Raw genomic sequence first — 27,568 nt, 5'->3', positions numbered from 1 at the left:
TGAGGAGGGCACTTGGGAAACCACTATTATTAGACATCTTGGAGGACACCTAACTCCCTCGTCAAGCCTACCTTCCAAACCCAACAATGCAGAGGCATAGCACACAGGCTCTCACTTTAGCATTTTTCCCCCTCCAGCACCTCTGAAATTGGCACCCACAAAGGATCACAAGGAACCCAGTCCTCTCCAGGATGTATGATCTGTCCAAACCTTCGTCAGAAATAAGCACGTTCTCAGGATTCAAAAGTAATAAAAACCTAATACACCTATTTCTGACTGGGGGCTTTCTGCAACCACGGTGAGGACTTATTAATCCCTACCACCCACCAGCCATCCACCCATTACCCTGCTGCGGTTCTACTCTTCTCTATAAATGAGGCAAGAGATGTTCTCAAATGAAAGGATTACTGCACAAAGGGCAAGACTGTGCGCAACCACGTATCACTTTACCAACTCAATATTGTTTTTGTCAAAAACAAGAAAATAGGTGACCCCAGTGCTTGAATGTTGCACAGCCTTATCAAGCAAAAAGACAATTAACATGAAATCAACAGCATAATTGCAAGGGAATAAAGTCCAGGATTATTGATGAATTGCAGGATGCTAAATGCCATCCATGTCGCTTGAAAATCAATCCAGGCCATGACCGGATCGTTGAACAACCCTCGGGATCCCTCAGAAGTTCCATCGAACGAACCCCATACCTCCGCCACTCCATCGCCTCTACGCCCAGGCAGCCTGAGAACCTGGGCCCCGGCCAGAGGGATGACTCGCGTGTCCAGCAGCCTCCAACGCCTCAGAACAAGCATAAGAGGACAAGATAACACTGACCAGTAGTCGGGGGCCTCCAACTGACCCCAGGCCTCGAGCACTGGCTAGAGTGTGCGCGAGTCGTACCTGAAACATCCAGCCTTCAAATCAAGATTGCAAAAGTATAGCAGCCAATTCTCAGATCAGTTGAGAACTCGCGCTCCACTCCTCACAGAAGACCGGGGGTCACACACACTTCCTTGTCCGGCCCCTTCTCCCGAGTCAGACACGATAAATGCCACACCATGCAGCAGAATTTCGAAGGACTAGAGGCAAACACCCACGAGGGAAATTGCTCTATTAAAGGATTCTCCCCTGTACTTCCATTGTTTTTCTCCAGGATGTTTCGCAGCTCATCAAAGTGAGCATCGAAAACCTGCACCAGAGAGCCGAGATCATCATCCAGAACATAATTCACTATGGCATCCATTATTCTGATACTGACAGCACCACCGATGCATGCACCCGCTCACCAGAAAAACCACCACTGTAAGCTGGGCCCCACCACAGCCGCCTCTGACAGGTTCAACCAAGCGAGGGTAGTCTCTGGCAATGAGGAGCCGAGTCGAGCATGGATTTTCACAGTACAAGACCTTTTCTCCTAAAAAAATAAGTAATTATGAGATGTGCATTAGGATATAATAAGGATTAATATTTGAGAACACGATGGGAATATGGGAAAGGAACTTTCAAGGCAACGGTGGGAATATGGGAAAGGAGCTTTCAAGGCAGCGGGCTAGCTGGAAAAGAGCGAGTAGAGATTAATTGGGCCAAATGGCCACATCCTCTGCTGTTGTGCATATATGTGTTAAGCTCTTCTCGCATTCCAATCTCCCCCTCCCCACCCCCCTCTCTGTTATGAAAAGCCATGCATTGACTTGGAGCCTAAAATGTACGGTGAATGTCAACCACCCTCTCGAACCTCCCAAGCTCTCCGAGTAGCAGCCCGGCCAGATTTTGAAACTAAACATCCCGAAAGTCTTCCATTGCCCAAAGCGGCTGCAAGCGTTTATTGCAATCTGGCCACGGGCCTGCAAATTTCCTGAGCAGTTGTCTGTATTTGTTTAGCTGCCTGTCCTTGTTTCCTGCAACCAGCTTTTATCTAAAACGCCAACTAGCAAAGGAAGTGAAATGGTCGAAAATAGAAACAGCATTGAAGGAGCACCCCCACTAACACGCGAGCTAAATCTGTCAGGGGCATATCCGTGTTGCTCTGATTTACAGTAATTTCAAATTGGCACTGAATGTAAACGATCAAATGTGTCTCCGTGCGCATGAAGTTAAGCTGCTGCTTTGCACAAAGCAGGAAGGCAGTGCACCAACTTCATAGCAGTTGCTCGTTCGTTGATTTGATCATTAGGGGTGTTGTGATATCTTCAGTGAGCTTCCTTCCTCCAATAGTCTCCTGATGTCACCCAGGAGAGCTTGGTGTGAACTGCAGAGCTTTTAAAATTTGGTACAAAAAAACCTGCTTTCAAAAAGTAACCACCGAAATGGTGCTTGACGTGAATGTGTTTATATCAGTCCTGTCTCCACACTGAGTGTTCTTTTTCTGTGTTGAGTTATGTTTGAAAGACCACAGACAGTAGCTGGGTCAGTGATCATCTCTCTTTTTTGCAGGTGTCGTTTGGGTTGAGGTGAATCTGGAAGATGACCGAGTATAAACTGGTGGTGGTTGGGGCTGGTGGCGTTGGGAAGAGTGCTTTAACGATTCAGCTCATCCAGAATCACTTTGTGGACGAGTATGATCCTACCATAGAGGTACAGTACATCTTCATGTGAACCCAATTCCTCTACTTCTAAATCCTGTACTTTTAAGGGGCTACTTTTTGTTTTGATCCGTATGCTCCTCATGAGGTCCCTTACTGGCTTGTCGGGTGGAAGTAGAATCACTATTTGAAGAAGAGCAGGGCAGGACATCAATGCTTGCAGCCACTCTGGGCAATGGTCCTAACGAAGATATATCCCTGAATCAATGTCCCATTTTCTTTTGTTTAAAAAAGAATGTCTGGTCATTATCGCATTGTTGTTTTGTGGGATCTTGCTACATTACTACAGTGAAGAGTCTAGTGACTGTAAAGTGCTTTGGAATGCCTCTGTGGTGGTGTGTAAATGGAAGTTCTTTCTAATAACTTGTTTTCTAATTATGAAGTTATGGAAGTCTGGCTTTTTTAATAATGCTACTTGGGGTAGTGGCAACACAACAGTCCAGTCTGGACTGGTTTTCCCTGCACACAGGCAGTCTCAAATCCTGGATAACAAATTCCTTCTCTTCTCCTTCCTTTCCTTCCTCCACCTGTTGAACCTGTGCTTTAAATCTTCACATGGTCTCTGCTTCACAACTATCTCTCCCGCTCCTCCTCCCAATCCTCCACCCTGACAGCACAGATTAGATCAGAACTGTGATCAGGAAGAACCATTCCAGACACTGCAGCCGGGATTCTCCCTTCGGGGACTAAGTCCCCACGCTGACGGGAAAACTGGCGGCAACGACTTCGGCGTCAACGGCCCCCAAGGTGAGGAATTCTCACCTGTCTCGGGCTAGCTGGACGCCAGAGGCGTTGGCGTCGCTCCAGTCAGCGCCGAAGGGACTGTGCGAGTTCGCGCATGCACCAAAGGGCCGGCGTGATCTGGCGCATGCGCGGAACCGCCGGCGTGTTTTGGCACATGCGCGGGGGGGGCGGGCTCGTCTCCGCACCGGCCATGGCAGAGCCCTAAAAGGGCTGGTGCGGAAGGAAGGAGTACCCCCACGGCACAGGCCCGCCCGCAGATTGGTGGGCCCCATCACGGGCCAGGCCACCATAGGGATGCCCCCCCCGAGGACCGCCCCAGCCGACCTACCTGCCAGGTCCCGCCGTGTGGGACCATAGTAACCCACGCCGCCAGGACTGGCCAAAAACGGATGGCCGCTCGGCTCATCGGGGCCCGGAGAATTGTCGGGGGTGCCGCTGGCAACGGCGCCCGACCGGCGTGGCGTGATCCACCCGAAAAACAGCGCCGGAGAATACGGCCGCCGGTAACTGGGCAGGATTCGTGCCACCGTCCGGGGATTCACTGACCCGGCGGGGGGGTTGGAGAATCCCGCCTTGCTTATTCCTTCCATGTTTCCCATGCTTCCTCTGGTCAGGATTTAATGCAAATGTGGCAGCACCTGCTTTACTCCTGTTATTCTGTGAACAGTCTGAACTTGAGCAGTAATGCAATGGAGCCGAGGGTCGGGTCAGCCATTATTTAATAGAATGGCGAAGCTCGAGGGACTGAACAGCCTCCTCCTCATCCCAGGGTTGGTCAGTATCTTTGGAGAAACAGAACAGTAGATTTTAGTCACATCTGAGGAAATCCTGACTTCTGTTATTCCACAGAAGGTGACTGACCTGCTGAGTGTTCTTTTATTTTATGTTTTGCTCTCCAGTCCGTAAAAGTTCTGTCCATAAGAGTTCTTAGTCATTTAACATATCATCAGTCACGAATCCTACGAGCCAGCTTAAACCCAAGCTGAAACTCTCAGGATCTCTCAAGGCCAGAGATACTTTCTATTTCATTCTGTGCCCAAAACTCATTCCAAGCTTCTAAATCCTCATTCACCTGAGGAAGTTGATGTAAGACTTTTTACTGTGCTCACCCCAGTCCAACGCCGGCATCTCCACATCAGAGCTTTTAAATCTCCTCAAGTATTCAATCTCATAAAAATAAATAAACCTCTATTCAATCCCTACATCAAAGTCATCTGGTCCTTTAATAGCCTCTTGAAACTGTCAATCAAATTACAAGCTCTGCACACCAGGCAGGGATAATTGTAGCTTTTGAAACTCGACCAGTAATTTATAATGACATCATAATCCTTGGGAAGTATCAATAAAGAACACTATTGAAACTAAATGAATAGATGGGAATGTTTGTCCCCCTAACCTACACCAGATGGCCTGTCAATCAAAACTATCCAGTAGACATTCTTAAATCCTCACTAACAGCTTAAGCCTGTTATTGTTTTAAGTTTTTTTTTAATTTTTTTATAAAAGGATTTTAAAGAGAATTTACATCCACTGTATTCAAGTTGTTATTCTGTATTAAGGCCCTTGGGACTTGCCAAAATGAGGTTTGTTTGAACTCCACACTTGTTCAAATGACCCTGCTAAGTTTGAGTTGACCACCTATATGAATCAAGACCTGGCTCCTTTCCCCTATCGGCAAAAATTGAATATGTCAGAAATGGGGCCAGGACTTGCGCATCCGGAACCATCCATTGTTTGTTTTTTAAAATTTGGAGAAATTTCCCCAACCCTGGGAAAAGTCTCAAATTACAGAGACTGAATTATAAGATATTTTATGGAAGAAATCTCTCTAAATTTGCATTGGAATGAAGTAATACTCTTGTCTCCCACCACCTTCCTCCCTCAGGACCCTGTTCCATAAATTGGCCACTCCCTCATTGAAATGTTGTTCCCACAGATTTAGTTTAGAATTTACTCACTTGACGAACAGTATGTTGAGTAGCTGCTGGAGGGTCTTCTGTCGAGGTTTCTTGAGTTGTTCAAATGATACAATCTCAGTTTTGGCAATTCCATTTTAATTATCCTCACAGTTATTACAGATAGTATGACTGGAGCTGTGCATTTATGTTGCTACATAGAACATAGAACATTACAGCGCAGTACAGGCCCTTCGGCCCTCGATGTTGCGCCGACCTGTGAAACCACTCTAAAGCCCATCTACACTATTCCCTTATCATCCATATGTTTATCCAATGACCATTTGAATGCGTTTAGTGTTGGTGAGTCCGCTACTGTTGCAGGCAGGGCATTCCACGCCCTTACTACTCTGAGTAAAGAACCTACCTCTGACATCTGTCCTATATCTATCTCCCCTCAATTTAAAGCTATGTCCCCTTGTGGTAGACATCACCAACCGAGGGAAAAGGCTCTCACTGTCCACCCTATTTAATCCTCTGATCATCTCGTACGCCTCAATTAAGTCACCTCTTAACCTTCTCTCTAACGAAAACAGCCTCCAGTCCCTCAGCCTTCCCTCATAAGATCTTCCCTCCATACCAGGCAACATTCTGGTAAATCTCCTCTGCACCCTTTCCATTGCTTCCACATCCTTCCTATAATGTGGCGACCAGAATTGCAAGCAATACTCCAAATGCGGCCGCACCAGAGTTTTGTACAGCTGCAACATGACCTCATGGCTCCGAAATTCAATCCCTCTACCAATAAAAGCTAACACACCGTACGCCTTCTTAAAAACCCTCTCAACCTGTGTGGCAACTTTCAGGGGTCCATGTACATGGACACCGAGATCTCTCTGCTCATCCACACTACCAAGAATCTTACCATTAGCCCAGTACTCTGTCTTCCTGTTATTCCTTCCAAAATGAATCACTTCACACTTTTCTGCATTAAACTCCATTTGCCACCTCTCAGCCCAGCTCTGCAGCTTATCTATGTCCCTCTGTAACTTGTAACATCCTTCCTCACTGTCCACAACTCCACCGACTTTAGTGTCATCTGCAAATTTACTCACCCATCCTTCTACGCCCTCCTCCAGGTCATTTATAAAAATGACAAACAGCAGTGGCCCCAAAACAGATCCTTGTGGTACACCATAGTAACTGGACTCCAGTCTGAATGTTTCCCATCAACCACCACCCTTTGTCTTCTTCCATCTAGCCAATTTCTGATCCAAACTGCTAAATCACCCTGAATCCCATGCCTCCGAATGTTCTGCAATAGCCTACCGTGGGGAATCTTATCAAACGCTTTACTGAAATCCATATATACCACATCAACTGCTTTACCCTCATCCACCTGTTTGGTCACCTTCTCAAAGAACTCAATAAGGTTTGTGAGGCACAACCTACCCTTCACAAAACCGTGTTGACGGTTTTGATTAAGTAATGATTCAGAGAATTAGTTCAAAATCCCAACATGGGAATGGGAATTTGAATTTGGGTGACTAAAACCTGGGACTGGATTCTCTGATCCCCCCATGCCGAAATCACATTCGGCAAGGGGGCGGAGAATCCCCGATGATGCCAAAGTCGGGGGTGGCGCCGTTTATGCGATGCTCCGCCCCCTGAAAAGCGGCGTACTCTAGGAGTTGGCTGAGACCCTCCCCGCAATGCTCCGTAGCCAACCAGCCGAGTGTGTGGTCTCACACGTCGGGAACTCAGCGTGGCGGCTGCAGACACACTCCAGCGCCGCCACAGTTGGGGAAGGGCCAATCCGTGGGTAGGGGGGGAATTATTCGGGGCTGGGGGCATTGTGGTGGGGGGGATCCGGGGCGCCCCAGCCTGGCTAAAGTGGGGGACTATTTTTGCGGGCCAGGTCCGCGAGCGGCATCCGCCATGAAGCCCGGCGCTGCCGTACGCATGCACAGCCACGGACCCGGCAAGTCTGCAGGCCGTATCGGCAGCTAGAGCTGGGAGCTCTACGCTGCCTGGCTGCCTACATGTGACTCAAGACCCACACCAACGTGGCTGATTCTTGGACTGCAGAGACCATGGGCGGCACTGCTGCCTCACAGCGGCAGGGACCTGGGTTTGAATTCCAGCCTTGGGTGACTGTCTGTGTCGTCTGGAACTCACTGCCTGAAAGGAAGGTGGAGGCAGAGACTCTCATAGCATTTAAGTATTTAGATGTGCACTTGCGATGCCAAGGCATACAAGGCTATGGGACAAGTGCGGGAAAATGGGATTCGAATAGTTAGGTGGTTGTTTTTGGAGTGGCACGGACAAGAATGACCTATCAAGCCCCCTCTTCATTAAATTCATCAATGCCCTGCCCCTGCACTCCTCGTTGCTTGCCCAACACACCCCTCCCTCAGCCAATAGAAGAAGCAAACAGACTACATCTTATACGATTGGATAAGTGTCCTGGAGATTGATCTTTGATTCCTGGAGTTTTCCGAGGATTCCTGAATGTGTGAAGAACGTGATCCAGTTGGAGAGCTTGCATCCTGATTGTGATTTTTTTTTTTTTGTCTGATGAAAGCTGGTCTCTGGATTCCCACCTGGGGGCTGATTATTGGAATCTTACTCTGTACGTGCCTGTAAATTCTGAGATTTGTTCCAGCCATGTTGGTTGGAGTGTTAGTTCATTAAAGTGTGAGACCACTAATTGCAGGAACTCTGTTTGCTGCTGTTTATTTATAACGCAGCCATTGAGATCAGGAGTGTACACTCCAGGTTTGGAATAACAGCCATTGAGATCAGGGGAATGTGAAATATTAAACGAGAGCAGAGATTATTACAGAACACTTGGCCACATTTGCTTGCAGAGCTGGCCACGTCCGGGATGTCCTGAGAACCTGATAGAACAAAATGGTGTCAATCCCCGACCCCCTCCTCTCCTTTTTGTCTGTGAATACCTCTTCACAGTTACGGTGTTGTTGAAGAACAATTAGTATTTATATAGTGCCTTTAATGTAACAAACCATTTGAGGATGCTTCGCAGGGGTATAACAACTGATTTTGACATTGAGCCCCATTTTTGAAAAAAAGTCATTAATGTAGCAACTTTCACAACCAGCAGACATCCCAGTGTGCATCAAATCCAATAAAATACTTTGTGATCGTTCTTTAGGAAATGTGCAACCAAATAGCAGACAGCATGTGATAAAGAACATAGCTTGAGGGATAAATATTAGCAAGGACCACCTGAGGGGGCAGATGGGCCTCTGTTTAGGATTCCATTGAATAGACGCACATTTGACACTGCAGCACTCCCTCAGAACCTCTCCCCTCTTAACAGTGCAGCACACACTGCGTACTGCTCCTCCGACAATGCAGCACTCCCTCAGTCTGTCTCGCTGACAGCAAGGCACACCCTCCGTATTGCACTGGTGTAAGACCAAATGACCTGGTTCTGCATTGTAACGTCCGCCCGTCCCTGTCCTGTCTCTGTCTCTCTGTATATTCTCCCCCACCTCCCCTACCCTTCCTGCTTCTGGAGGTGGAAATCTAATTGAAGACTATTCCTGCAATATCTGACCTGCCGTAGCAATCAAATGAAGTCTTCCTTTTGTGTTTGGCATGGAGGAGGGGAGCGTGAAGAGTATGCTACAGGTTAGAAACTTCGAATCAAGATTGCATTGCAGAGTGTGCCGATCACCAGTAACTTGATTTTTAAATAGGTGACTCGTTGGTGATGAAAGGGTGGTCTCTTAAATACTGGGGCGCTGAGTGAGATTTGTTGTTTCTCCCAAGGATCCACTTTAACATTTTGCTTCATCCTGTCCACTTGTTTTCTCTCTTCCAGTTGAACCTAGTCCAACATGGAACAAACTTGGTTATTGGTTTCTACACCAGCTGTTTTCCACTTTGGCACACAGCTATTTCAGAATTGACAAAATCATCGTGTTCGAGCTCTGGGAAATATATAGAACTTGTAAAAGCTGAATACAAAAGAATAAATTCTCATTTCTATAGCCTCCTTTTTTGTCCTCGGGAATGCCCAAGTGCTTTACAGCAATGAATTTCTTGAGTTTACCACTGTTCTAATATAGGAAACCTGGCAGCCAATGTGCACGCTGTAAGATGCCACAAAGAGCAAAGTGATGATGACCAGATGGTCAATTTTAGTGATGCTGATTGAGGGACAACTATTTGCCCCAGGACACCAGTGAGAACTCGCTCGCTCCCCTTCAGAATAGTGGACATAGCATTTTTATGGCCACCTGAGGCACAGACTGAGCCTCAATTTAACATCTCCCAAAGACGCTGCCTCTGACAATGCGGCACTCCCAGTACTGCCACTCCGACACTGCCCTGAGTGCGTCGGTCTCTGAAGTGGAACATGAACTCGCCAACTCGGGCAAGGGTACTAGCCTTCAGCTGGAGCCTTTGGTATGGGGAAAGCAATGTTTAAAGCATTGAGGCTTTGAACATGGCTCCATATTCTTTGCTGTTTCTCGGGCGTTCAGTCCAGCCTGCACTAGAAACAGTCTTTATTCACATTTCTCCATTTGGAGAATGATTGCACATTAGTTTGTTTATAAGTTTCAGTCTCCTTGTGGAATGGGCTTCAGAAACACCATGATATTGTGTGTGAGCGTGTGGTGTTTATCTGCCACTTTGTGGGTTTTTAGTTCTGAAGAGGTGAGCGGTCTTTGAAAGAGGTTGATTGGGCGTGACTGGTGACTTGCCAAAGCTCCACCTACCATCGGACTTCAAGACTTGTGTCCAGAAGTCAAGTGTCCCAACAAATAACCTTCCCTTCCGATGAAAGCAAGGGAATGCTCCAAAGATTTCACCAGATTGCCTTGTTGCAAATTAGAGTGCTTCTAAATGAAGTTAAAGGAATATTTGAGTTTAGCAGATTGGGGCGTACAGGTTTCAGTGAGTTGAGCTTGGGACAGTAACACTGCTGAGACCAGTGCTACCTATTGGATAAGATTCTGTTTGAATCTCCTGTCAGGGGCTACTGCCCCCTTCCTGTGGAGAGGGGGAATATCAAGAGAACACAGTAAATGGTTGATCCCAATGAACTTCAGGATCAGACAGGACAGGAATTTGGTACCCATCGTCCTTCACAAAATATTTTTTTCTGGAAATGGAACAAATAACAGGCTCACCAAGGTTGAGCATCTGTGCATGCTTGCATTCTATTTTTCTCTCGCCTTTCCCTGTCTCTCACCGTTATCTCCATCACGTTTTCTGTCCATCAGTGTCTCTCTGTTACCATTTTTCAGGAGAATGGTTCGAGGCACCTCCTCGGCACTTCCTGTGACAGCTGTGACACCCAAGTGCACCTGTTGTCTTAATAGAACTTAATCCAAACCTAGTCTTTTGGGGAAATGCAAGGTGCTGGGCTGGAAAATCCTCGCGTTTCTTCCAACACTTTTTCTTTTGTAACTTGCTATAGTCAGTCAGTCTGAACTACACCCAAGCAAAAACACTGGATGTCAAGAAGCTGAAAGCTTCAAGTGATGAGCTCCTGTTGATGGCCTCTTTGGGCAGCACAGTAGTACAAGTAGATATCACTGTGGCTTCACAGCGCCAGGGTCCCAGGTTCGATTCCTTGCTGGGTCACTGTCTGTGCAGAGTCTGCACGTTCTCCCTGTGTCTGCGTGGGTTTCCTCCGGGTGCTCCGGTGTCCTCCCACAGTCCAAAGGCGTGCAGGTTAGGTGGATTGGCCTCGATAAATTGCCCTTAGTGACCAAAAAGGTTAAGAGGGGTTATTGGGTTACCGGGATGGTGTGGAAGTGAGGGCTGAAGTGGGTCGGTGCAGACTTGATGGGCCGAATGGCCTTCCGCTGCTCTGTATGTTCTATGTTCTATTTCTAACTGTCCATGAGGCGTAGGAGCATAAACAGACCATTCGGCCCATCAGGTCTTGCTCTGCCAAACAATGAGATTGTGACTGGCCTGATATAATGCCTTATCCCCATAAACCCTCGATTCTTTCTCAGCTTTGATCAAGATTGGTCTGAATCTCCGTCATACATCAATTCCAGTTTCTCAGTTTTGAACTTTTTCTCACTGGTCTTGGAGGTTTAGATCTGCCAAGATTATTGGGAGTAGGCGGAATGTGGAGCTGAAGCCACAATCCGATCAGCCATGATTTTATTGAATGGCCCCGCAGGCTCGAGCTGAATGACCTAATCCTGTTCCTAATCTGTATGTTCGAATCTTGTCATTCCTTTCACAATCCTGTTTGTCAATTTTATTGCAAGTTGTCTTTCCTAAAACAAACCCCTAAAATAATGCTGCAAAGAAAAAGCTTATGTGATGTAAGTACAGAATGGCACGTGTAGGAACTATCCTGTTGGTTACCAAGGCAACCTGTGCTCAAAGCTATATTTATACATAAAACTCAAACTGCTAGTGACAGAATTAATTTTCCCTGATGATAAACTGTTTGCTTTATTTTGTGTATGTTTTGTTTAACATACAAGAATGTGAATTCACCAACATTTATTAGTTATAATTGAAACATTTTCTGTATTTTATGAGAAGTGGCTACCGAACAGTCCAAGGTAGATACCCAGATCATCAGGTCTGACTTGTCTGTATCTTTCTCTTTTTTTTCCCATTGCAGGATTCCTATAGAAAGCAGGTAGTTATTGATGGGGAGACATGTTTGTTGGACATCCTGGACACAGCAGGTCAAGAGGAGTACAGTGCCATGAGAGACCAATACATGAGGACAGGAGAAGGCTTCCTGTGTGTCTTTGCAATCAACAACACCAAATCATTTGAAGACATTCATCAGTACAGGTTGGTGTTGCTGTAGGTTTCCCCTTTCCAAAACTCCCGCTGAAGCAAATACACAGATGGTCAATGGGACCTTGAGGACAAAATGGTCACTCTGCTCCTGCTGATGGGGTTAGTGAGATAAAGAGGAGGCTCCGGTGTAGCTCACCATTTTTTCTCTGCTATACACTCTGGATTAGAACAAGCAAACAAAGGTCTATTTACAATCTTTTAATCCAGCCAAATGCCTTCCCTCAACAGTTTTTTAATATTTTTTTATTATAAATTTAGAGGGCCCAATTAATTTTTTCCATTAAGGGGCAATTTAATGTGGCCAATCCACCTACCCTGTACATCTTTGGGTTGCGGGGGCGAAACCTACGCAAACACTGGGAGAATGTGCAAACTCCACACGGACAGTAACCCAGAGCCGGGATCGAACCTGGGATCTCCAGCGCCATGAGGCTGCAGGGCTAACCCACTGCGCCACCGTGCTGCCCTGTTTTTAAAAAAAAATAAAATGAAGCAAAAAGTCTCATGTGATGGACTTCTTTGGATCAAATTATTTACATTTTTCTTAAGCTGTTAACCAAGTAGACTGAGAGTGGCCTTCAGGAGGAGTGGGTTTTAGAAAGTGGGATATCGGAACCCCGTTTTTAAGTCCTGCCTTCTGTGCTTGTTAGACATAATGCACAAGACCATAAGAAATAGGAGCAGGAGTAGTCCATTTGGCCCATCGAGCCGGCTCAGTAAGGTCATGCCTGACTGAATCGTGGCGTTAACTCTATGATACCCCACATTATTGCCTTGATCTTAAACTTTCCAAATTTCCCCTTGGGGTGAACCCTCTTGCACACACACCGCACACACACCTCACACCCTTGCCAACTCAAATAATAATAGAAATGTTCTGTGGTTTGGGAAGCAGGAATAGGCAGTCGGAGGACAGGAGTTCTCTACAGCACAGGCTGAGGTACTACAGCACCACCATTGTCAAGAGGGTGTAATTGCAGAGTGAGCAATTTGTGTGTACCGAGAATTCCCATTCAGAACTGGATTTACAATTCAAACCACGATGAAAGCAGAGCAAACGTGATAGCGTGGCAGGGCTTGTTTGGTGTGGAGGGGTTGAATGGAGCAGGACTGCGGACAAGTTTAGCCTGAGGTGTCCGATTAAAGAGTAAGCTTCATCAATGTATGCTGTGTCTCTGTGTAGAATCAATGGCCTCTCCATGTACCTCATTTCAGAAGGGCCTGGGTATAAGTAACCCACACAGTGAAGCTTGGTGTAGACAATGCAGCAAGGGGAGAGGATCATGCTCCCAAGCAAAAAAACACCAAACCAGGAGATTCTTTAAAAAAAAATTCAGGCTTAACTTTTTTAGCCAAGCAGCAAGAAAGATGGGATCTGGGGAACATGTATGCGGAGTTGCTGTGATCTGGATTGCACTTCCCGAAATGTCGATGAAAGCAATTTCAATAACTTTTTTAAAAGGGGATTGGATAAATATTTGAAGGGACAAAATTTGCAGAGTAATGAGGAACAGCCAAGGAGTGGGATTGATTGGATAACTCAGAGTCAGCCCCAGAATGGCCATCTTCTATTCTATAAGATTTAATCATTCCAAATCCATGCTGATGTTTCCTTAGCGGCGTGATGTGTCCTGGCATCTTTTGATCCAAGTCAGTTTTTTGAAGAGTCCTGCGACCTATCAGAGGCTTCCTGTGTCTTTGCAGAGAACAGATAAAAAGGGTGAAGGATTCCGATGACGTTCCAATGGTTTTGGTGGGAAACAAGTGCGATCTGCCAGCCCGAACTGTGGAGACTCGGCAAGCCCACGACTTGGCTCGGAGTTACGGCATTCCGTACATCGAAACTTCTGCCAAAACCAGACAGGTAGGCAGGAGGCGGTCTGTAATCGAACATCAATTGCTTCATTCAGCCTTCATTGTGGAGGCATTGTTGTTACTGGGTCCCTCTTGACCCCTTCTAGCCCACATGTTGTACAATTGTGTTCATCCACAACTCTCTGCTGTCTGTGGTCCTAACTCGTATCAATGTTCTCCTGTCACCCTTGCCTGTATTTGCTGACCTGCATTGACTTATGTTCCAGTAACACCTTGAATCCATGGCCTGGCCCCTCCCTATCTCTAATCTTCACCAGCCCCATGGTCCATGGGAAAACTGCACTCCTCTAATTCAGTCCCATTGAACATCCCTGCCTTTAATTGCTCCACACCATGTCTTCAGATGCCTGGATCCCTACGCACTGGAATATTCTCCTTGAACCTCCCTGTTTTTCTCTCTCCTTTCACAATAGTCCTTTTAAAACCCCCTACCATTTGAGGCCAAGCTTTTGAGCTTCTTGTGTGGCTCAGTGTAAAATTCTGTTGGTTGCGTGAAGTGCCTTGGGTCACGTGTTGTGTTACATTATCTGTTATTATATATGATACAAGTTCTGCCGTCTGGGCCGACCTTGCCCAGATCTGCCATATGATGTTAGCTTTTCGTTACATCCCGTGTTCGAGATTATGGGGGAAGTTCAAAGTTGTGAGCCAAATTAAAGGGGATACAAAATTGTTTTGGGGGACAGAAAGTAGAGCGTAGTCGAGTTGGAGGGAAGCATATAGTAGTTTCTATTTTTTAATATTCATTCATGGGATGTGAGCATTGCTGGCTGCCCAGTCTTAATTGCCCTTGAACTGCTATTTCAGGGGGAACTGTGGATGTAGGCCAGACCACGAGAGTACGGCAGATTTCCTTCACTGAAGGGGCATTAATGAACCAGATGGGCTTTTATATGACGCGGTCGGCGTTACCGATACGAATTGGATGATGGTTTTTTACGACAATTGTTTCATTGGACTTGAGGTGGCGCAGTGGTTAGCACTGCTGCCTCACAGCGCTGAAGACCCGGGTTCTATCCCGGCCCCGGGTCGCTGTCCATGTGGAGTTTGCACATTCTCCCCGTGCCTGAGTGGGTCTCACCCCCCAAATCCCAAAGATGTGCTGGGTAGGTGGATTGACCATGTTAAATTGAACCCTTAATTGGGGGGAGAAAAAACCCTCTCAAAAATCATTGGACTTTAATTTCAGATTTTTCTGGAATTAAAATTTCACCATCTGCCGTGAGGGGTATCTGGATTATGAGCCCAGTGACCATACCACTGTATTCCACTGCCTCCTCCATTGATCCCTGTATGTTAATGACCTGCATTTGAGTATATGGGGCATAATTTCAAAGTGTGTAAATGACAGGCAGGGTGGCACAGTGGTTAGCACTGCTGTATCACAGCAGCATGGACCTGGATTCAATTCCGACCGTGGATGACTGTGTGGAATTTGTACGTTCTTGTTGTGTCTGCATGGGTTTCCTCCGGATGCTCTGGTTTCCTCCCAGTCCAAAATTATGTGGATTGGCCATTATAAATTACCCTTCGTATTAGATTGGGGGGGGGGGGGGGCATAGGTGAGCTGCTCTTTTGCTGTGATGTTAAATGGAGACTCCACCTCACCTGTCTGGATATAAAAGATCCTGTGGGAGTATTTCAAAGAGCAAGGAGTTTCCACCAGAGCTCTGCTGAATATTTACCGTAGAATCCCTACAGTGCAGAACGCGGCCATTTGGTGCATCAGGTCTGCGCTAACCCTCTGAAAGAGCACCCTATCCCCATAACCCATGTGTTCCAGGTGACAAACACCACCTTCTGTGTTTTTAAAAATTCTCCTCATCTCTCCTCCTGGTCCTTTTTGCCAATTGCCTTATCTGGGTTTCCTGCCACTGGGAAACTTAATTACTCGTTAAATCTCCCTTCACCCTTTCCTGCTGCAAGATATGACATTGTGTCAAGAATTGAACAAATTCCGTCCCCAAAGGGTGGGTTATGTTTATCTGCAGGTGTCTGGAAGTGCCCTGTTTATGATGCAGGGCAGACCAGACTGGTTACCTGGAGTTCAGATGGCACCTGACAAGAGTTACAGGTGAAAGGCTTGTGAGGTGAAACTGCTGATGTGGGGTAAAAGCTGCAAATGGACAGCAATGCTGCTTCAAGGAAATGGAATCTCCGATGTGTGGGAATGAACTCCGGGCAGATGCCCCTTTTTCAGAAGCTTTGCTATGAACCAGGGAAGGCCCAAGTATGGGAAGGGAAAGGAAGAAAAGAGCAGGGGGAACAATTATAGGAAGGTGCGCAACGTTCCTTCAAAGGTGTGTTTACGACCATGGAATATTCCAAAGTGCTTTACAATAATCTAGCCACCGTTCGGACATAAGAAACAGGTCATCCTTGGAACAGTACTGAATCCACCTAAAGGCAAGTGTTATAAGCCCCACTGAAACACGGGGGGGCTGAATTCTCTGCCGCCGTGATTCTCCGTTTTGCCGGCGCCCGGGGGTTTCCCGATGGCGTGGGGGTGCCCCATAATGGGAAACCCCATTGACCGGCCGGCGTAACGGAGAATCCCGTCGGCCGGTCAGGGTGCGGCGGGGCGGAGAATCCAGCCCAGGGTGTGTACTATTTGTTTCCCCGTGACCTCCAATGAATATGAACTTCCCCGGTAACGAGGCGGGATTTCCCCTTTAACAAGGGGGGCCTTCACAGTATAAAAGGCCCGACCTAGATCCATGTCGGGGAGGGCGACCCTTCGGGGGGGGGGGAGATTTGTGTATTATAATAAAAAGAGTAGCATTTTCAAATCATAGTAAAGTTACAGCACAGAAGGAGGCCATTCGGCCCAACTTGTGCATCCCAGTCTTCGGACACCCAGGTGTCCTTTCTAATCCCACCATGCATCCTTCTTGCCATTCATGCTTATTCTCCTGATGTGGATACTACAGCAGTGGATACTACAGCAGACAATAGAGGAAAACATCTGTAACAGATGCTGTAATATCTTGAAATAAATACAGTAAACCTACTGTTTGCAGGAATGTCTGCAACAGTTTCCCAGAAACGTTCCACTTGCCGCCCCCTGGCCAGAGACTGTAATTGCAGGCAGGCCCATTAGAGTTTCCCTCTCTCAGACTTCTCGCAAATAAATCAAGGGGCACAGGAGGAGGTCATTCGGCCCATCATGCCTGGGTTGGCTCTTTGAAGGAACAACTTGTCTGCTACTTTGGTCTCCCTGTTTTAAGACCAGAAACACTTGCATTGGAAGCGGTACAGTGAAGGTTCACTAAATTGGATCAGGGGAGGCGGGCCGACCTCTGATAAACTGAGTAATTTGGGTTTGTACTCTCTGGAGTTTAGAAGAATGAGAGACTATCTTGTTGAAAACTACAATATTTTGAAGGGACTTGATGGGGTGGTTCCTGAAAATGTTTTGATCTTGTCAGGGGAAAGTAAAGCACCGGGTCACAGTCTCTGGATAAGGAGCTGAGATGAGGAAATATTTCTTCACTCAAAAAGGTTGTGGCTCTTTGTAATTCTTTGCCCCAGAGGGTCGTGGATGCTCAATAATTGAATACATTTAACGCTGGGATAGACATGGGCCGGGATTCTCCGATCCCGCGACGGGGGGGATGTGCGAATCCCGCCACGCCGCTCCGACGCCGGGTCGCCGATTCTCCGGCGACCTGAGAATTGGCGGCAATCGTGCCGGCACTGCGTCGCTGACGATTCTCTACGATCGGGCAGAGTGCCCGCCGAGTCCTGCCGGTGCCGTTTACGCATGGTCCTACCCAGCGGGACCTCTGCATTCTGGCTGTGGGGGCCATCCTGGTGGGGGGGGGGGGGGGGGAGCCGACTCCGGGAAGGGGGGGACGCCTCCACGGTGGCCAGGCCCACGATTGGGGGCAACCGAATGGCGGATGGGCTCATTCCGGGGGGGTGCCTATGTTCCTCCGCGCCGGGTCCCTGTAGGGCTCCGCCATGTTGCCCGAGCAGGTCCCTCAGTTCAAAGAGCAAATTGAGATGAGCAATAAATGCTGGCTCAACCAGCAACACCCACATCCCATGGATGAATCTTTTGGGGAAATAAAAGAATGGTGAAGTAAGCTTGTTGGACTGTGTGGTTTACTCCAGCTCCTACAGTATTGCTTATTTCTTGCTATCCAATTAGTCCCAACGCTTATTTGCCAAAGCCCTGAAAATCTTTACCTTCCAAGAGCAGAAGCTAGAAATAAAGCTTGAAAACATGTCGGGCAGTATCTGAGGAGGGAAGCAAAAGTTAATGTTTCAGGTCGGTATCTTTTCATCAGAATATAGACACCACTGACAAGGTGAGCAGTTATTGTCTCCGAGAAGATAGGGGTCAGCTGCCTTCTTGAATACAAGTGAATGGCTTACAAATCGATCATTTCAGAAGTATAAGTTGCTTATAGATTTATGGGCTTCACTTGTTTGCAACAACTGCCCCCCCCCCAACATAAATAACATAAGGTTCCAGAGACAAATGGCAAGAAAGAACACTTTTAAAAAACAATAATGAATTCAGAAAGTTTATCAACCATTTAAAAAGGTAACAAGTCAGAAAGATGAAGAGCAAAGCATCAACAGCAATTAGCAGTAATTAATAGTGAGCTTAACTTTAACACTTGAACAGACTTCTCATCACCTTTCTCAGACCAAGTTGTGAAGTGGTAACTGAAAATCATCGAAGATAATTCTCAGCGCCTCCGACGAGAGTCTATTCTCCTAGTCGAGGTTAACATTCATGTTATCTCTTTATTCTGTGACCTGAGAAGCACACAATTCTTATTTTTTAAATATGTACTTCTAATTACAAATGTCACATAAGTTTGTGTTCCAAATTGCATTTCCAACACATCTATTAATGAATTAGTTTAATTATTTCTGAATTAAGGCAGACTACTTGACTAATCTGGCTGTTATCCAATAATACAGGATTAGGTTTTATTAAAGTGGCTTCCATCAATTTTAGCAGAAAATGCTTGAGAGCATATTAATTCAAACTCTAGAATGACACACTAAAACTAGTGATTGAAACTATCAAGAAAAGTCTACCACATTGCTGGGGGTCTGGAGTCCCACACGGGCCAAACTGAGAATGGACACCAGGTTTCCCTTTCTCGAAGGTCATTTTGTGAATCCAATGGGTTTTTAACAACAATTCAATAGCTTCATGGACACCATTTTTACAGATTTTATGTAATTCATTTAAATTCCCTACATGCCATGGTGGGATTTGAGCACTTTTCCAAATCATAAGACTGTAACCACTATGCTAACACTCCCTGAACATAATACTCCAGCTGAAGGACAAAGGTTTAGCATAACTTCCTTTTTTGTAGTTCACTCCTTTATTTGTAAAATCAAGATCTATGTGCTTCAACCTGCTCAAACCTATCTTGCCTCCTTCAAAGTTTTGTGTCCATTCACTGCCACATCTCTCAATTCTTGCAACACCTATAAAATAAGTTACCATTCAGTTTATATTATCCTTCTTTGTTCTTTCCACCCTAATGTAACATCTTGCTGTGTTAATTTGCATCTGTCATGTGTCTGTCCATTATGTCAGTCTGTCTCTATTCTCCTGTCGTCTGTTACTGTTGTGCTCATTGATTTCTTGGGCTGGAAAGAGAACCTGTAAGAGCTTTACCCAGAGCGAGACGTACAAGTTGTTTGGAAAGATGATTCATCGGTGTGGGTCTCACCCCCACAGCCCAAAGATGTGCAGGTAGGTGGACTGACCACGCTAAATTGCCCCTTAATTGGAAAAAAAATTAATTGGTACTTTAATTTTTTTTTTTAAAGAAAAAAAAGGAAGGATGATTCAAGTCAAGACTCAGTCTGACCAGAAATTCAAGTATCATGATCACAAAAGCAGGTCAGAGTTTAGGAATTCTGTGGCAAGCAGCTCATCTCCTCACTCTCCAAAGCCTGTTCACTGTCTACAAGGCAGGAGAGTAATGCTATACTCTCAGTTTGCCTGGATGAATATAGCTTCAACTACACTCCAGAAGCTCAACACCAGGCAGGACCTCTGATTGAACATCCCATCCATCACCTTAAAACATTCACCCCTTCATCCACTGACACACAGTGGCAGCAGTGTGTGCCATCTACAGATTGCACTGCAGCAACTCACTAAGGCTCCTTCGAAAGCACCTTCCAAACTACAGCGAAAAGTATTGTTCTGCCTGCAGCTCACAGATCATTCCGTGGGCAGCACGGTGGCGCAGTGGTTAGCATTCCTGCCTCATGGCACCGAGGTCCCAGGTTCGATCCCGGCTCTGGCTCACTGTCCATGTGGAGTTTGCATATTCTCCCCATGTTTGCGTGGGTTTTGTTCCCACAACCCAAAGATGTGCAGAGTAGGTGAATTGGCCACGCTAAATTGGCCCTTAAATGAAAAAAGAATTGGGTACTCTAAATTTATATGTTTAAAAAAAGGATCGCGCAGAAATTATTTTTTTTTTTCATTCATAGAAACATAATAGGAGCACGGGGAGGCCATTCGGCCCTTCAAGCCTGCTCACCATTCATCGTGGTCATGGCTGGTCATCCAACCCAATAGCCTGATCTCACCTTGCCCCCATATCCTTTGATCCCCTTCACCCCAAGTGCTATATGGGATGTGAGCATGTGACAAAGCCAGCATTAATTTCCTACTCCTAATTATACTGGAGGCTTACACTGGAAATTACACTCCTAAGATGGTGGCGGAATATGGTGTCTGGATGTTCTGATGGAGGAATAGTAGAGCTCTGTTCCGGGGATCGGATGTGTGAATAGAAAATGCTGGGAAAACCCAGCAGCTCTGGCAGCATCTGTAGCAAGAGCAACAGAGTCAATGTTTCGAGTCCAATTTTACTGTAAAGGGTCTGGATAGTCTCTCTCTTCTGGACCCACTTCCTGATCCTAAGATGTGAGACTTTTGTCAGGCTATTCAATTCAGCTAGTGGAGAGGATGGAGTAGTGAAGCACAATAGGTTACATGGACAGAGTTTTAAGTGACGTGGGATTTAGACCAATTAAACCAGGCAAAAGGGTTTCTACTGAAAGTAGGGTCAATAACCCGAGGATGCAAATTTAAGTTAACTGATAAAAGAAGGCACACGGCTTTAATTTAAAAATAATCTGGTTGTTAAGGTCGAGAAGGGGCTGCCTGAACTTCCAAATGGCCTCTTTCTGTTCTATATCTTTGTAAGTTCTCTACTTTAGCATGTGCATCTCCAGTTTATCCTAACCATCGGGCATTTGTGTTTTAGGGAGTGGAGGATGCCTTTTACACCTTGGTCCGCGAGATCAGTCAACATAAAGTGAGAAAATCCAATCCACCAGACGATAGTGGACAAGACTGTAACAACTGTAAATGTGTGATATTGTGACCTCTGGTAAGTCTGGTTCACCTCCAGGCACTGCACGCTTCAGGGTTTGCTACCTGCCGCTGCATATGTGATTTCCTCCAGATCTTTCGAATTCCTCTCCTTTGCTCTGTCTCATATTTACCTCACAGGTACTGTGCTTCCTATTTCATTCACACTACGTGGCCTTCTCTCTGGAATATTCAGTAATTTTAGAGATTCCAGACTCGTGCACCTTCTCAATGGTGTCATCTGAAAATGAGCCCGGTTCCACATGTACAATGATGACATGCAGCTTTACCTAGCCACCAACCACTCTTTCCTCCCCCCCACCTACTCCTGATTTGTCCACGGATGGTGGACAAGCAGCCAGACAAACCAGAAGAAGTGGGTGGGGGAAGAGTGGTGGTGGCGAGGTAAAAGCTAGATGTCATCAGTGTACGTGTGGAACCTGGTGGCACAGTGGTTAGCACTGCAGTCTCACAGCTCCAGGGTCCCGGGTTCAATTCCGAAGTTGGGTGACTGTCCGTGTGAACATAGAACATAGAACAGAACAGGCCCTTCGGCCCTCGATGTTGTGCCGAGCAATGATCACCCCTACTCAAACCCACGTATCCACCCTATACCCGTAACCCAACAACCCCCCCCCCTCCCCCCCCTCCCCCCCCTCCCCCCCTTAACCGTACTTGTTTTTTGGGACACTACGGGCGATTTAGCATGGCCAATCCACCTAACCCGCACATCTTTGGACTGTGGGAGGAAACCGGAGCACCCGGAGGAAACCCACTCACACACGGGGAGGACGTGCAGACTCCGCACAGACAGTGACCCAGCCGGGAATCGAACTTGGGACCCTGGAGCTGTGAAGCATTTATGCTAACCACCATGCTACCGTGCTGCCCACCGTGCTGCCTACCGTGAAGTCTGCACGTTCTCCCCCGTGTGTGTGTGTGTGTGTGTGTGTGGGTTTCCTCCCACTGTCCAAAGATGTGCAGGTTAGGTGGATTGGCCATGCTAAATTGCACCAAAGATGTGTGGGGTTAGGGCGGAGTGAGTGGGCCTAGGTAGAGTGCTCCTAGGCAGTGAGCTCTTTCGACCGATCTGTGCAGATGTGCTGGGCAAAATGGGATTGTATGATCCAAACTGGGTGAACAAAAAATGCCTGCAAATAAATAGTGGGAAGACCCTTCTGACACCACCTGTGGGTCGTGACCAGCACTTTGAAAAGTCCTGAGTTAAACCATACCTGGAATACTGTAACTGTTTGGGCCCCTTATCTAAGGAACGTTGTACTGGCCCATTGAAAGCAGTCCAGAGACTCCTGGGTGTGGAGGAATATTCATATAAGGAGAGATTGAGTAGGCTGGACCTGAATTTGTTGAAGTTTAAAAGAATGAGAGGCAACCTTATTGAGCCATATAGAGTTCTCAGGGGGCTTGACATGGTAGATGCTGAGAGGTTGTTTTTCCTTGTAGGAGAGTCTAGGACCAGAGGGCAGTAAGCGGTTGACCGTCGAAGACCAAGGATACTGACTCTGTGGAATTCCTTACCACAGAGGCCTGTAGAGACTGGGTCCTTAAATATGTTGAAGGCTGAGATAGACAAATGTTTAGTAAAGGAATTGAGGGTTATCGCAATTAAAGCAAGAAAGAAGTATTAAAGATTATCACATTACATCAGATCAGTCATGAACTCATTGAATGGCAGAGCAGATTCTATGGGCCGAACGGCCTACTTCTGCTCCCATGTCTTATAGTCTTATGGTCTTGTGTTGGGGGTGGTGGAGATAGCACTGAAGTAGCACTGCACTGTCAGGGTGTGGGAGGCACTGAGGGAGCGCTGCACTCATGGAGGTGGGGGCAGCACTGAGGGAGCACATCACTCTCCATGTGGGAGGCACTGAGGGAGCGCTGCGCTGTAATTTCATAGAATTTACAGTGCAGAAGGAGGCCATTCGGCCCATCGAGTCTGCACCGGCTCTTGGAAAGAGCACCCTACCCAAGCCCATACCTCCACCCTATCCCCATAACCCAGCAACCCCACCTAACACTAAGGGCAATTTGGACCCTGAGGGCAATTTAGCCTGGCCAATTCACCTAACCTGCACATCTTTGGACTGTGGGAGGAAACCGGAGCACCCGGAGGAAACCCACGCAGACACTGGGAGAACGTGCAGACTCCACACGGACAGTGACCCAAGCCGGGATTCGAACCTGGGACCCTGGAGCTGTGAAGCATTTGTGCTAACCACTATGCTACCGTGCTGTTGGGGGTGGAGGCAGCACTGAGGGAGCACCGCACTTGGGGTAGGGGTAGGGTAGCGCTGCATTGTTGGTGATAGACTCAGTACTGAGGGAGTGCTGCGCTGTCAGGAGGCGGAGGTAGGGTGGGGCAGCACCTAGAGAGTGAAAGTGATTGTGAGGGCCTGGAGCCTGTGGCGGAGTCCTGCTGCCCATTGTCATGGGTGGGAGCTGGCTGTGTTTAAATTAGCTGCCACATAAAACGCTAAATAGACTTCAGCCACGCTGCTGCATTATCTCCAAGTGGTTTGGAGCATTCTGTGGGCTTGGAAAGCACTCGATAAATCAAGTTCTTGTCCCCTGTTCTCAGTGAACTTACAAACAGTCACCACACGATGGAGCATTAGAACAGAGTGAATGTTGCCGTTAGCTAATTCTAGGAGTAGAGGAGGAGGTTATTCAGCCTGGCTCTGTGCTGGCACTTTGTCCGTATAATTCACTGAGCCCCACTCACTTTTATAATAATCTGTTACTATTGTCACAAGTAGGCTTACATTAACACTGCAATGAAATTACTGCGAAAAGCCCCTAGTCGCCACATTCCGGCACCTGTTCAAATACACAGAGGGAGAATTCAGAATGATCAAATTACCTAACAGCACATCTTTCGGGACTTGTGGTAGGAAACCGGAGCACCCGGAAGAAACCCACGCAGACACTGGGACTACGTACATACAGTGACCCAAATTGGGAATCGAACCTGAGACCCTGGCGCTGTGAAGCAACAGTGCTAACCACTGTGCTACCATGCCACTCTTTTTAAGGAGCGTTTTAAAGGAGGAAAGAGAGGCGGAAAAGTGTAGGGAGGATATTCCAAGGCTTGAGGCCTTTTTCTACATAAACTGAATTTCTCCCTTTCAAGTATTTATCCAATCTTCTTTCGAAAGTTAATGAAGTAATAGTTGAAATAAAAGTGGAAAATGTATGCAGCTTCCTTCAGGCACTGGTGATGTCAAAACATTTTGTCTGACCACATCACAAAATCAAAGTTGACGTTCCAGTGCAGTACTGAGGGAGTACTGCACGGTCGGAGGTGCTGTCTTTCAGATGAGATGTTAATCCGAGGCCCTGTCTGCCTGCTGAGGTGGATGTTAAAGCTTCCTTGGCATTGTTTCCAGGAAGAGCAGTGGAGTTCTCCTTGGTGTCCTGGCCAATAATTATCCTTCAATCAACGTCTCAGAAAAACAAATGATCTGGTCATGGTCAAATTGCTGTTTGTGGGATCTTGCTGTGTACAAATCGGCTGCTGTGTTCCCTAAATTACAACAGTGACTAGAGTGCTTAATTCACAAGGGCTTTGAGTTGCCCAGTGCTCATGAAAGGTGCTATATAAATGCAAATCATCCTTTCTTGTATTGATCTGCATGTTCCAGAGCACAGCAATCTGGACGTATTCACCTCCTCTACCCCTCTGGTTGTTTTGTTAATTGTCTTAAATCAGTGCCTTCTCATTACTGATCCTTCAGCTGGTGTAAAACGTTTTACCTGATCTGACTTTGATAGTAATTCAATGGCCCATATCATTGATTCAGGTGGGGTAGCACAGGGGCTAACACTGCTGCCTCATGGCACCGAGGACCTGGATTCGATCCCGGGTCATGTGGAGTTTGCACATTCTCCCTGTGACTGTATGGGTCTCACCCCCACAATCTAAAGATGTGCAGGGTAGGTGGATTGGCCTCACTAAATTGCCCCTTAATTGGAAAAATAATAATTGGATACTCTAAATTTTTTTTTTTTTAAAGAAATCATTGTTTGAGGTGGAGCTAAGTTGATTTATAGCCTCACCCAGCACACTTCATTGAGGGAGGTCACGATCTGATTTTTCTTAATCCCTTCACGGGATTCGGGTATCACTGCCAAGGCCAGTATTTGTTGCCCATCCCTACTTACCCGTGAAATGAGGGCAGTTAAAAGTCAACCATATTTCTGTGGGTCTGGAATTACATGTAGGCCAGACCAGCTAAGGATGGGCATGAGTGAACCAGATGGGTTTTTAACGACAATCTGGTGGTCACAATTACTGAGACTAGCTTTACATTCTAGATTTATTAATTGGAATTTAAATTCGCTGAATCAGTAAGTTCCATGTCTCACAACCCTCTTGAGGCACAATTTCTCCTCATCTCTGTCATTTAAGGGCGATGCCTCATTTTCAACAATGCATCTTAGTTTGGGCTCCCCATAAGAGGAAACATCCTTTTCATGTCCACCTTGTCAAGAATATTCAGGTTCTTGTATACTTCAAGCCAAGCCTGTCCTACCTGTCTTCATAAGACAGCCGGCTCATTCCAGGTATCAATCTTGTAAACCTCCTCTGAACCAGATCCAACGCATTTACATCCTTCCTTAAAGACACCAAAACTGTAGATTTTGGGGGTGATTCTCCAGCCTCACTCACACAGGCACAAATCACATTATAGCCGGAAACCCTTGTGAAAGGGCCATAAAGCGATTTGTGCCGGGGGCGTGGGGAACCCATTTTGCGCCGGGCGATTCCATTTATGCATACTCTGGTTCTGCCAGCCAGCCAATCTTCCATCCGTGCTGATATGTTGCTCCCTTCACTATGAGCTTTTACTTTTCACAATAACCTTTGTTGCCCTCAGACTGAGGTATCACCTGACGGACAAAGAAACACAAGATATTTCATCAACTGAATCTGTCTTGCTGTTTAAAAAACGAGATGAACACTGAACTGCTCTTTAGTCTGCTGGTTGAAGTACTGATTACTTGTGACAATGAACCACAAGATTCGGGGCTTTGATATTACCTGTTGCATGGTGAGGTAACCAATCTTCCTTCTCAAGTTGGACGGGTCTCCTTCTGTCGGGTCCCGGAGTCTTACGCGAAGGTTGGTCCCACAGGACTCTCGCTGAGGCTGCTAACGTCTCCCTTTTATCCAGTTTCTTCCAGCATCGACTTCTGCCTCGTACACGGATGACCTGTTACCCCTTTTCCTCCGTGTTAGCTTGCAAAAACTGCTCACATTGCTGGCCTTGCTTTCTTCATCCGTCTGTTGAGTACATCTTAGCAACCACTTGCTGCTCACAAAACAAATTGTTTCACAGGCCTTGTGTTCTGTAAGGTTGGCTACTTTTCCGACCATGCTTTGCAGAGGTTTAGCTGTTGGCCATATGGCTACACCTTTGTGGCACCTTATCAAGAATATTCTAGAAATCCAAGCACATGGGCTTCCGCCCCACCTGCTGCAAGAACACCACGGGTGGGACGCGGTCCATGTATATGGCAGTTGTCCTCTGGCGGGAATTTCCAATCGGGCAGACGCGGCTGGAGAAACCCACCCAATATGTCTACAGCCCCCCCCCCCCACTCCCCACTCTTATCCAGAGCACATGTAATTCCTTCAAATAAATTGGTCAAACGTGATTTCCCTTTCTCAAAACCATGCTGACTTGTTCCAATTTGCATTGACTTTTTAAAGTGTCCAGCTATAACCTCTTTAAGATCAATTCTAACACATGTTAAGCAAACTAAATGATCTGTCATTTTCTGCCTCCCTCCCTTATTAGATTGGATTGAATTTGTTTATTGTCACGTGTACCGAGGTACAGTGAAAAGTATTTTTCTGTGAGCAGCTCAACAGATCATGAAGTACATGAAAAGAAAAGGAAATAAAAGAAAATACATTAATAGGGCAACACAAGGTACACAATGTAAATACATAGACACCGGTATCAGGTGAAGCATAGAGGGGTGTAGTATTAACCAGGTCAGTCCATAAGAGGGTCGTTTAGGAGTCTGGTAAGTGGGGAAGAAGCTGTTTTTTGAGTCTGTTTGTGCGTTTTCTCAGATTTCTGTATCTCCTGCCCGATGGAAGAAGTTGGAAGAGTGAGTAAGCCGGGTGGGAGGGGTCTTTGATTATGCTGCCTGCTTTCCCCCGGCAGCGGGAGGTGTAAATGGAGTCAATGGATGGGAGGCAGGTTTGTGTGATGGACTGGGCTGTGTTCACGACTCTCTGAAGTTTCTTGCGG

General features: G+C 46.6%; 1 protein-coding gene across 1 annotated transcript in view; it reads left to right on the top strand.

Moving 5' to 3' along the window:
* LOC119971816 (GTPase HRas) overlaps nucleotides 1-27,568 on the top strand; it is a 77,357-nt gene that overhangs the window by 43,588 nt on the left and 6,201 nt on the right. The window contains exons 2-5 of the mRNA XM_038807994.1: nucleotides 2,431-2,571; nucleotides 11,850-12,028; nucleotides 13,742-13,901; nucleotides 21,178-21,303. Of these exons, the coding sequence (XP_038663922.1) occupies nucleotides 2,461-2,571; nucleotides 11,850-12,028; nucleotides 13,742-13,901; nucleotides 21,178-21,297 (570 nt within the window). The 5' untranslated portion in view covers nucleotides 2,431-2,460 and the 3' untranslated portion in view covers nucleotides 21,298-21,303. The remainder of the gene's footprint in view (nucleotides 1-2,430; nucleotides 2,572-11,849; nucleotides 12,029-13,741; nucleotides 13,902-21,177; nucleotides 21,304-27,568) is intronic.

The sequence above is a fragment of the Scyliorhinus canicula genome, chromosome 9, assembly GCF_902713615.1.
Source record: "Scyliorhinus canicula chromosome 9, sScyCan1.1, whole genome shotgun sequence".
NCBI classification, from domain to species: domain Eukaryota; kingdom Metazoa; phylum Chordata; class Chondrichthyes; order Carcharhiniformes; family Scyliorhinidae; genus Scyliorhinus; species Scyliorhinus canicula.
The sequence above is the reverse complement of the archived record's forward strand: the minus strand, read 5'-3'. Positions and strand labels throughout refer to the sequence as shown.